Source organism: Vulpes vulpes, chromosome 12 (assembly GCF_048418805.1).
Source record: "Vulpes vulpes isolate BD-2025 chromosome 12, VulVul3, whole genome shotgun sequence".
NCBI lineage: Eukaryota > Metazoa > Chordata > Mammalia > Carnivora > Canidae > Vulpes > Vulpes vulpes.
Window position 1 is genome coordinate 33,644,756 of NC_132791.1, and position 11,895 is coordinate 33,656,650.

General features: G+C 46.6%; 1 protein-coding gene across 1 annotated transcript; it reads right to left on the reverse strand.

Moving 5' to 3' along the window:
• Positions 1-8,178: 8,178 nt before the first annotated feature.
• Positions 8,179-8,873, reverse strand: LOC112911646 (interferon alpha-1/2). The gene has a single exon (XM_025988299.2). The coding sequence runs from the start codon at positions 8,863-8,865 to the stop codon at positions 8,179-8,181; it is 687 nt and encodes a 228-aa protein (XP_025844084.2). The 5' UTR covers positions 8,866-8,873.
• Between the last annotated feature and the right edge of the window lie 3,022 nt (positions 8,874-11,895).

An 11,895-nucleotide genomic window follows, 5' to 3' on the forward strand; every position in this document is an offset into this window, starting at 1 on the left:
GACCTGATCTGAAATCAAGAGTCAGACATTTAACCAACTGTGCCACCCAGACACCCCAACTAGACGCTTACCCAACATTTACTCTTATCCTACTGCCTTAGGGCCATTCCACCTTGGTTTCCAGTATCACTCTTTTCTCCTCTAACCAGGGGAGGTTTGAGGAATCCATCTTAAGTCCTTTTCTCATTCTAGGCTTTCTTCCCATGAGAGTACTTCTATTCCTGGGCTTTAAGTTAATGGAATGGCTTGTAAATGGAAAACTCAAATATCCATTTTCTGAAGAATATTTGCACTGAGACATCTACCAGCCTGATATGGAAGATATCTAGTGCTTTTGATTTTACTTCTGGATATGTCTGCTTCCTTTTCTGCTTACAGAATTCCTATTTGCCCTTCTTATTATTATACCTTTGAACATTGTTTGGAAGTTGGTTTTTCTACACACTCAAAGATACAGAAGGGGATTGGATCTTTTATGTTCGCCTTTACCTTGAAGATCACATACAAACTGGCATCAGTGAAGTCTATGGCTTTACTTATACTGTGAATAACAAAAAATGAATGAGTTGTACAATCCATTCTTTCATCAGGTTATATTCAGAATTCTTTAAAAAAAAATACAAGAGTTTTTGTATATAAAATTTAATGAACAAAAAATAAAAAACTGAAAAAATAGAAAGCATCTCCACTCCCCCTGAATCACAGAGTGACATATACCTACTAGTATGCAAAGAGAACCCAATTAATCTATAAATAGTTATAAATAAATTAATTAATTAATTAATTAACGAAAAGTAGTAAATAGAGGGATGGGCAAGGTTATGTGAAAGTAAGCGGTGTTTGTCGAATTCACTTGATGGTGCTGCCCCATCCTGAACACGTTGGACACCCCGATTGCCTTCGTGTCACCATGACGGCAGGCGTGAGCTTCTCTGAGGCGGCAGGACACGTGCAAGTGTGCTCCGATCAGTCAGGGAATGTCATTTCCATGCGGACCCGGGCGGGTCTCATTTCCTCCTCCTGATTCTTTCTTGCAAGATTGTCAAGTAGAAGAAGGATCTCCCGATTTCTGCTCGGACCATCTCCCAGGCACACGGGCTGTGGTTCTTGTCTTGCAGGTAGAGGGAGATCCTTTGGAAGTAGGTCCTCAGGGTGGAGTCCTCATGCATGAGGGGGGTCTCGGCCAGCCCCGCCTCCTGCAGGGGACAGGCCTCCAGGTCATCCAGCTGCTCCGAGAGCCCCGAGCACAGTTCCTCCAGGACAGTCATGTTCCAAGGAGTAGAGGACGTGTTCCTGCAGAAGATGTGGAAGACCTTCTGGGTCACCACGTGGACCACAGAGAGGGCCTGCGCCTCCTGGAGCCGCTGGACATCAAATATCTCCTTGGGGAAGGCAAAGTCATTGGTGTCGTGGTCACAAGAGCCGGTGGAGAGTCTCCTCATCTGTCCCAGGAGTGTCAGGACCCTCCAGTTGCGCAGGCCATGGGCGTCGGGCAGGTCGCAAGCCAGACAGCACAGGGAGTGGCAGCTGAGCAGCACCAGGGCCAGCGAGAAGGAGCAGGGCAGGGCCATCGGGGATCCTGCAGGGGCTGTGGGCCTGGCTGCGCTGGGCAAGTGTGGGAACCGCGGCTCCAGCTTCTCTGAGCATCTTCCCTCGTGTGTGGGGCTTAAGTAGGCAACAGACGCGTTTTCCATTTCTGAACGTCTCCCTCACTTTCTACTTCTCTTTTTGCTTTCCTTTATGATGCACTTTCGACTGTCTCTAGAGCACTGTTTCCCAACTACGTGGGCATGCTTGTCATAACTGCCCTTGCCTCCAGAGTCTTCTGGATTGGCTTTCCACGCATCATCCAGAAAAGTTCGGAACCCGGATGCGCTGTCTCTAGAGTCCAGTGTATGTCCCATGCTCCTATGTGAACTTTGTACATACACAACCCCGTGTCGGTTCACCCTTCTCGTGTGAAGGCGACGCAGGGTTAAGGATGTCTAACGCTGGTAAACATGAAGGCCAATTGTTACACTTCCGACGTGGAATGGGATGGCCAACGTTGAAGAGTGACCTATCGAGTACTGATAGGTACATGATTTCTGATACGGAAAGCACATATGCAGGTGAACCATGTCTCCAAAGACAAGAGAATGAACGCAGAGTCTCTCACAATTTAGAACGATGCCAAAGTGTTGATAGGAATCCAAGAGTTGAATTGCTTCCTTGACATGTGCTTCTCCAGTAAGGCCGTTTCAGGTTACCTCGGCGGACAAAGTGGTCTCTTGCCTCACCTGCGACTCCGTACTCATCAAGGTGTTTTCAAAACTCCTTTTGTTCTGTTTCGCACTGTGTACAGTTAATGATGCGTTGACTGTCTTTCGTAACGTCAAACGATCACGTAGAATCTCTTTGTTCTGAAATGCTGGGAGCCCACATCATCTCCAGGCTCACACAGAAGCCACATCCACAAAGCGCCAAAGGCAGCTCCCAAGTCAGCCAGGACCACCTCTCCCAGTGACCTTGAGATCCAGGAACAAATGGAGACAAAGTCCTCTGCTCACAGGGACCTGTCATTCCTAGGAGTGTCGCCCTCCTCTGCACACATTTCAGGGCTCTTCCACTAATTCAATGGCCATGCTTCTTGTGTGGTACTCAAGAAAGCCCAAGGAGAGACAACAAACAGGACGGAAGAAGCTTTGGCTGGGGCCCTCCCAGGCTGAGCTTTGGAGAGCCTCCAGACCACCGGACTACCTAAGACTAGTTCACAGAGCTCAGAACCTTGGAAGCCTTGTCACAGGGATTCTCTCTGGTGGCTGAAGGTTCATTTTCAGGGACACTATGCAGAAACAGACCATGGATGATGGAAAAGTCCATCTCGTATTTCTTTTTCTGTGCAGCTCACAACTCCTAAAAGATATCTTGCTTTTTAGAGAAAGAGAGGGAGTGAAAGCAATATATAGAGCAGCATGGGCAGGGGAGGAGAGGGAGCAGCAGACACCCAACTGAGAAGGAGCCCGATGACAGGCTCCATCCAAGGACCCTGGGATTGGCGATCCAGCCAAAGACAGATGCCTCACAGAATGAGCCACCCAGGTGCCCCAGAGACAAGGAATCCTCTGCAGTCTCTGCCCTTGTGGGGAGCCTGATGTAGGGTTCCATCCAACCACCCTGAGATGAGGATCTCAGCTGAAAGCAAGATCTGGCTGCTTACCCGACCTTGCCAACCACATTGCCTACCTCGCTGCTCTTTGGAACACTGTATTTTCCAAAGGGGGAGAGAGAGAGGAGAGAGAGAGACAGAGAGAGAGAGAGAGACAGACAGAGAGAGAGAGAGAGAGAGAGAAAGAGAAAAGCTGAGGAAATTGGCTTTCTATACTCTCTGAATCCATTCCTTCTGAGAAAAACCTGTATTTACCTCTGGAGATGAATCATCCAGCAGGGGCAGGCTGATGCAGAGAACACAAGCCAGGTGTCCAGGCCTGGTCACTACCTCAGTGCATTGCTGGCTGTAGGGGGCAGTCTTCTGCTGCAGAGCATCGGACAGACCACCGAGTCCAATCCTCCTGCTTTGTCTTTTCTTGTTCCTACAGCCACTGTCCCCTGGTTGTAACAGGGACGCGCCCTCCTGTCCATAATGGCCCGTCATCAGGAGCAAAAGAAGACAACAAGGCCTCTCGGAGGAGAGTTTCCAAAAAGGAGGGAACGTCCACAGACTGTGTGCTTCAGTGAGTGACTTGCCCTTAGAAGTCACATGGCCACTCAGGATCCACAAGGGAATCCATTTGAAGACCACTTCTCCTTCAGGACTCTGTTCCCATGGGACCGCTTCCATTGCTAGGCTTCAAGGGAACGGACCGGCTTGTAACTGGCAGACCCCAGTAGGCATTTTCTTAAGGATATTGGCACCGGGACATGCACCAGTCTAATAGGGAAGGTATTATCTAGTGCTGTTGATCATGTTTCCGGATATGCCTGCTTCCTTTTCTTCTTACAGAGTTCCTATGTCCCTTCTTCTTCTCCTTGTACCCTTTGCTATTACTGCCATTCCTTCACTCTGCTGGTTGTGTGCAGGTTTGTTTTTTCTCGACAGAACTCAGATAAACTGGGTAGGAGATGGGATCGGTTGTGTGTGACCTCATCCTGACAGGCACATATGCACTGGATCGAGGAGGACTATGGGTTGACTTCTCATGAGAGTAACAGAATCATGAGGAGAAGAGCCGTACGATCCATTTTTTCATCAGATTCTATTCCGACTCCCTCCCTCTCGAAGGAAACCACAAATCCAAGAATGTTTGCAGAGAACAGTTTAATGACCAAGAGAATCAAACACTGAATAAATAGAAAGCATCCCCAGTACCCCTGAATCACAGAGTGACGTTACACCTACTACTATACAAAGAGAACCCAGTTAAGGTATAAATAGGAATAAATAGATCAATAAATAAATAAATAAACGAAAAGTAGTAAATAGAGGGATGGGCAAGCTAATCTGAAAGTAAGCAGTGTTTGTCGACTTGACTTGATGGTGCTGCCCCATCCTGAACACCTTCGACACCCCGATTACCTTCCCGTCATCGGGACGGCAGACCTGAGCTTCTCTGAGGCAGCAGGACACGTGCAAGTGTGCTCCGATCAGTCAGGGAATGTCATTTCCAAGCGGACCCCGGCGGGTCTCATTACTTATCCTGATTCTTTCTTGCAAGAGTGTCGAGTAGAAGAAGGATCTCCCGATTTCTGCTCGGACCATCTCCCAGGCACACGGGCTGTGGTTCTTGTCTTGCAGGTAGAGGGAGATCCTTTGGAAGTAGGTCCTCAGGGTGGAGTCCTCATGCATGAGGGGGGTCTCGGCCAGCCCCGCCTCCTGCAGGGGACAGGCCTCCAGGTCATCCAGCTGCTCCGAGAGCCCCGAGCACAGTTCCTCCAGGACAGTCATGTTCCAAGGAGTAGAGGACGTGTTCCTGCAGAAGATGTGGAAGACCTTCTGGGTCACCACGTGGACCACAGAGAGGGCCTGCGCCTCCTGGAGCCGCTGGACATCAAACACCTCCTTGGGGAAGGCAAAGTCATTGGTGTAATTGATACAAGACCAGGCGGAGAGTCTCCCCATCTGTCCCAGGAGCGTCAGGACCCTCCAGTTGCGCAGGCTGTGGGTGTTGGGCAGGTCGCAAGCCAGACAGCACAGGGAGTGGCAGCTGAGAAGCACCAGGGCCAGCGAGAAGGAGCAGGGCAGGGCCATCGGGGATCCTGCAGGGGCTGTGGGCCTGGCTGCGCTGGGCAAGTGTGGGAACCGCGGCTCCAGCTTCTCTGAGCATCTTCCCTCGTGTGAAGGGCTTAAGTAGGCAACAGACGCGTTTTCCATTTCTGAACGTCTCCCTCACTTTCTACTTCTTTTTTTGATCTCCTTTATCATGCACTTTCGTTGGCTCTAGAGCACTGTTTCCCAACTACGTGGGCGTGGTTGTCTGATTACCCTTGCCTCCAGAGTCTTCTTGATTGGCTTTCCACGCATCATCCAGAAAAGTTCGGAACCCGGATGCGCTGTCTCTAGAGTCCAGTGTATGTCCCATGCTCCTATGTGAACTTTGTACATACACAACCCCGTGTCGGTTCACCCTTCTCATGTGAAGACGACGCAGGGTTAAGGATGTCTAACGCTGGTAAACATGAAGGCCAATTGTTACGCTTCCGACGTGGAATGGGATGGCCAACGTTGAAAAGTGACCTATCGAGTACTGATAGGTACATGATTTCTGATACGGAAAGCACATATGCAGGTGAACCATGTCTCCAAAGACAAGAGAATGAACGCAGAGTCTCTCACAATTTAGAACGATGCCAAAGTGCTGATAGGAATCCAAGAGTTGAATTGCTTCCTTGACATGTGTTTGCACTGTGTACAGTTACTGATGCGTTGACTCTCTTTCGTAACGTCAAACAATCATGTAGAATCTCTTTGTTCTGAAATGCTGAAAGCCCAAATCACCTCCAGGGTCACACAGAAGCCACATCCACAAAGCGCCAAAGGCAGCTCCCAAGACAGCCAGGGCCACCTCTCCCAGGGACTTTGAGATCAAGGAACGGATGGAGACAAACTCCTCTGCTCACAGGGGCCTGTCATTCCTAGGTGTGTCGCCCTCCTCTGCACACATTTCAGGGCTCTTCCACTAATTCAACGGCCATGCTTCTTGTGTGGTACTCAAGAAAGCCCAAGGAGAGACAACAAACAGGACGGAAGAAGCTTTGGTTGGGGCCCTCCCAGGCTGAGCTTTGGAGAGCCTCCAGACCACCGGACTACCTAAGACTGGTTCACAGAGCTCAGAACCTTGGAAGCCTTGTCACAGGGATTCCCTCTGGTGGCTGAAGGTTCATTTTCAGGGACACTATGCAGATACAGACCACGGATGTTGGAAAAGTCTCTTTTGTATTTATTGTTCTGTGCAGCTCACTACTCGTAAAAGATATCTTGATTTTTAGATAACAAGAGAGAGATAGACAGAGAGAGACAGAGAGAGAGTGAAAGCAATATATAGAGCAGCATGAGCAGGGGAGGAGAGGGAGCAGCAGACTCCCAACTGAGAAGGAGCCCGATGACAGGCTCCATCCAAGGACCCTGGGATTGGCGATCCAGCCAAAGACAGATGCCTCACGGAATGAGCCAGCCAGGTGCCCCAGGGACAAGGAATCCTCTGCAGAATCTTTGCTAGTGGGGAGCCTGATGTGGGGTTCCATCCAACCACCCTGAGATGAGGATCTCAGCTGAAACCAAGATCTGGCTGCTTACCCGACCTTGCCAACCACATTGCCTACCTCGCTGCTCTTTGGAATACTGTATTTTCCAAAATACACTGAGAGAGAAAGAGAGAGAGAGAGACATAAAAAATAAGGGAATTGCCTTATTACAGTCTGTGAATCCGTTCTTTCTGAGAAAACCCTGTTTTTTCCTCTGGAGATGAATCATCCAGCAGAGGCGGCCTGATGCAGAGAGCACAAGCCAGGTGTCTAGACCTGGTCACTATCTCAGTCCATTGCTGGCTGTAGGAGGCAGTCTTCTGTTTACATTATTGGACAGACCACAGAGTACAATCCTCCCACTTTCTCTTTCCTTGTTGCTATAGCTAATGTCCCATGGTTTTAATGGGGAGGTGCCCTCCTATCCAAAATGATCTGTCATCAATAGCAAAAGAATTCAAGAAGGCCTCTTGGAGGAGAGTTTCCAAAAAGCGTGGAAGCTTCACAGACTCTGGGCTTCAGTGAGTGACTTGCCCTTAGAAGTCACATGGCCACTCAGGATCCACAAGGGAATCCATTTGGAGACCACTTCTCCTTCAGGACTCCTTTCTCATGGGACCGCTTCCATTGCTAGGCTTGAAGGGAGTGGTACGGCTTGTAATGGCAGACTGCAATATGCATTTTTTTTATGGATATTTGCACTGGGACATACACCAGTCTTTTAGGGAAGGTATCCAGTGCTGTTCATTTTATATCCCCATATGTCTGCTTCTTTTGCTATTACTGCCATTACTGCACTGTGATGGTTGTTTGGAGGTTTTTTTTTTTTTTTTTTTTTTCTCTCGACAGAACTCGAAGATACAAGGTAGGAGTTGGGATTCATTGTGTGCGCCTCCATCCTGCCAGGCACATACGCACTGGTCTCAAGGAAGACTATGCTTAGACTTTTCATGAGAGTAACAGAATTTTGAGGAAAAGGGCCATACGATCTATTCTTTCATCAGATTCTATTCTGACTCCATCCCTCTAGAAAGAAACAACATATACAAGAATGTTTGCATAGAACAGTTTAATGAACTAAAGAATATAAAAGTGAATAAATAGAAATCATTCCCACTCCGGCTGAATCACAGAGTGACGGGATGCCTTCTAGTATACAAAGAGAACCCAGTAAATCTATGAATAGTAATAAATAAATATATATATATATATATATATATATATATATATATATATATATATATATAGTAAAGTAGAGAGATGGGCAAGGTTATCTGAAAGTAAACGGTGTTTGTCGACTTCACTTGATGGTGCCGCCCCGTCCTGAACACGTTGGACACCCCGATTGCCTTCGTGTCACCGTGACGGCAGGCGTGAGCTTCTCTGAGGCGGCAGGACACGTGCAAGTGTGCTCCGATCAGTCAGGGAATGTCATTTCCCAGCGGACCCGGGCGGGTCTCATTTCCTCCTCCTGATTCTTTCTTGCAAGATTGTCGAGGAGAAGAAGGATCTCCCGATTTCTGCTCGGACCATCTCCCAGGCACACGGGCTGTGGTTCTTGTCTTGCAGGTAGAGGGAGATCCTTTGGAAGTAGGTCCTCAGGGTGGAGTCCTCATGCATGAGGGGGGTCTCGGCCAGCCCCGCCTCCTGCAGGGGACAGGCCTCCAGGTCATCCAGCTGCTCCGAGAGCCCCGAGCACAGTTCCTCCAGGAGAGTCATGTTCCAAGGAGCGGAGGACGTGTCCGGGCAGAAGAGGTGGAAGACCTTCTGGGTCATCACGTGGACCACAGAGAGGGCCTGCGCCTCCTGGAGCCGCTGGCCATCAAACAGCTCCTTGGGGAAGGCAAAGTCATTGGTGTCGTGGTCACAGGAGCCGGCGGAGAGTCTCCTCATCTGTCCCAGGAGCGTCAGGACCCTCCAGTTGCGCAGGCCGTGGGCGTCGGGCAGGTCGCAAGCCAGACAGCACAGGGAGTGGCAGCTGAGCAGCACCAGGGCCAGCGAGAAGGAGCAGGGCAGGGCCATCGGGGATCCTGCAGGGGCTGTGGGCCTGGCTGCGCTGGGCAAGTGTGGGAACCGCGGCTCCAGCTTCTCTGAGCATCTTCCCTCGTGTGTGGGGCTTAAGTAGGCAACAGACGCGTTTTCCATTTCTGAACGTCTCCCTCACTTTCTACTTCTCTTTTTGATCTCCTTTATGATGCACTTTCGACTGGCTCTAGAGCACTGTTTGCCAACTACGTGGGCGTGCTTGTCATGACTGCCCTTGCCTCCAGAGTCTTCTGGATTGGCTTTTCACGCATCATTCAGAAAAGTTCGGAACCCGGATGCGCTGTCTCTAGCGTACAGCGTATGTACTATGCTTCCTTTTGAACATTGTACATACAAAACAAAGTGTAAATCTTGCTCTTTTTATTGTTAACTCAACGCAGGCAGGGTTAAGAAAGACTAAAAATTTTTAACTTAAATTTAAAGTTTAAAGGTTTTGATGTGTAATTGTATACCAAACTTGAATAGAAACCTATATTTACTTATAGAATTTGTAATATAATACATAACGCACATATACAAATTAATAATTTCTACGAAGACATAATAATGAGTTCAATGTACTTATATATTTAAAATGATTCCAGGGATCCCTGGGTGGCGCAGCGGTTTGGCGCCTGCCTTTGGCCCAGGGCGTGATCCTGGAGACCCGGGATCAAATCCCATATCAGGCTCCCGGTGCATGGAGCCTGCTTCTCCCTCCGCCTGTGTCTCTGCCTCTCTCTCTCTCTCTGTGACTATCATAAATAAATAAAAATAAAAAATAAAAAATAAAAAATAAAAAAAAATAAAATGATTCCAAATTGCTAATAGGTTTGAAACTTTAAATTTATTTAGTTGACATTTGTTTTTAGTGTACTGAATTTTACTCTTGCCTCAGTAAGAATGTAATTTCTTACTTCACCTGCTACTAGATACTCATCAAGGTATTTTCAAAAATATTTTTCTGTTTCACACTATATATAATTACTGATGTGCTGAATACAGTTTGTAAATTTAAATAATAATATATAATCTATTTGTATTTAATTCCATAAGCCTACATCATATGAAGGCTGAGACAGAAGCAATATCCACAAGGCAGCCAATGACAGCTCACAAGTCAGGAAAGGCCACCTTCCAAGTGTGACTTGGAAATCTAGGAAAGAATGGAGACAAAGTCCTCCAATCACAGGGGCCTGTTATTACAGGTTTGTCACACTCATCTTGCAGACATTTCAGGTCTCTTCCACAAATTCAACATCCATGTTTCTTGTGTGATACTCAAGAAAACCCAAAGAGAGATAACAAATAATAAGGAAGAAATTTTTTGTTGGACCGCTCCAAGGTTGAGCATTAGAGATGCACAGACCATTGTAATATTGAAGACTAGATCACAGCCTTCAGGGCTTGGAGGCACTATAACTATTGTTCCCTCTGGTAGGGGAAAGTTGATTTTCAGGAACACTATGCAAATACAGAACCAAGGATATCAGAGAAATCTCTATCTCATACTCAATTTTCCTGTGAAATTAACTGCTCTTAGAAGATTCTTTATTTTTGGAGAAAGAGAGAGACAGGGAGAGAAAGAAAGCATGAGCAGGGGAGAAGAGAGAGTAGCAGATGCCCCACTGAGCAGGAGCCCATTGAGGGGCTCCATCCCAGGATGCTGGCATCATGACCTCAGCCAAAGACAGACGCCTAATGGAATGAGACACCCAGGCACCCAAGGGAGAAAGAATCCTAAGCAGACTCTGTGCTAGTGGGGAGCTTGATGTGGGGCTCCATCCTACCAGCCTGAGATGAGGATCTGAGCTGAAGCTGACTTGGATACTTACCCAAACTGGCCAACCAGACTCCCCGCATAATTGTTCTTTGGAAAACTGTTTTCCAAGAATATATATAAAAGCTAAGGAAATTGGCTTATTACACTACTGGAATAAGTTCTTTCTGAGAAAAACCCTTTTTTTCCTCTGGAGAAAAATCATCCAGCAGGAGCAGCCTGATGCAGAGAACACAAGCCAGGTGTCCAGGCCTGGTCACTATCTTAGTCCATCACTGGCTGTAGGAGACAGTCTTCTGTTGTAAATAATTGGACAGGCCACAGAGTTAAATCATCCTGCTTTCTATTTCCTTTTTGCTACAGCCACTGTTACATCATTGTAACAGGGACATTCCCTCATGTCCAAAAATAGTCACCAGGAGAAAAAGGAGAGAACAAGGCTTCTCATAAGAGAGTTTCCAAAAAGCATAGAACTGTCGCAAACTCTTGGTTTCAGTTAGTTGCTTTGTACTTGGAAGTAAAATTGCCAGACAGAACCCACAAGGGAATCAATTTTAAGTCCTATTCTCATTCCGTACTCTCTACGTGTGACCACTTCCATTTCTGGCCTTTAAGTTAATGGAATGGCTTGTAAATGGCAGACTCAAATGTCCATTTTCTTAAGAGTATTTACACTTGGATGTTACCAGTCAAATGTGGGAAATATCTAGTGCTTTTCATTTTATTTCCTATCATTTCTGCTTCCAGTTTCCACTGAGAGATTCCATTTTTTCCCTTTTCATATTATAACACTTAACATAACTGATACTAACGAAATAGGATTATTGTTTCGAGGTTGGTTATCCTACTTAACTCAAAGATACAGACAAAAGATTGGATTTATGTCCAGATTTATCCTGAAAACTACGTATAAACTGACTTTAAGGATTCTATTTTTTTTTATTTAGGATGTAAATAAGATAATAATGAAGAGGTCCTGGGTGGCTCAGTCAGAAAGTGTCTGCTTTTAGCTCAGGTCATAGTCCCAGGGTCTAAGGATTGAGGCCTTGGTCAGGCTCCCAGCTTGATCCTCTGCCCCACTGCCCCACTTGTGCTCTCTCTTGCTATCTCTCTCTCAAATAAATAAAAATAAAAAAGAATAAAAAGCTTTTTAAAAAAATAATAGTGAGTGAATTGTACAATCCATTCTTCCATTAGGTTATAATTAGACATGCTTTCTCTTTAAATAAGAAACAAATATAAGAATTTTTCAGAGAAGAATTTAATGAACAAAAAATTAAAAATTAAGTAAGTATAAAGTATATATCTTTTCTCTTAACCACAAAGTGAAGGTACAGCTAATATTACACAAACAAAATATTATACAATAT

Coding starts and splice junctions, on each gene's coding strand:
- LOC112911646 (XM_025988299.2), bottom strand. CDS start 8,865: ATGGAAAACGCGTCTGTTGCCTACTTAAGCCCCACACACGAGGGAAGA.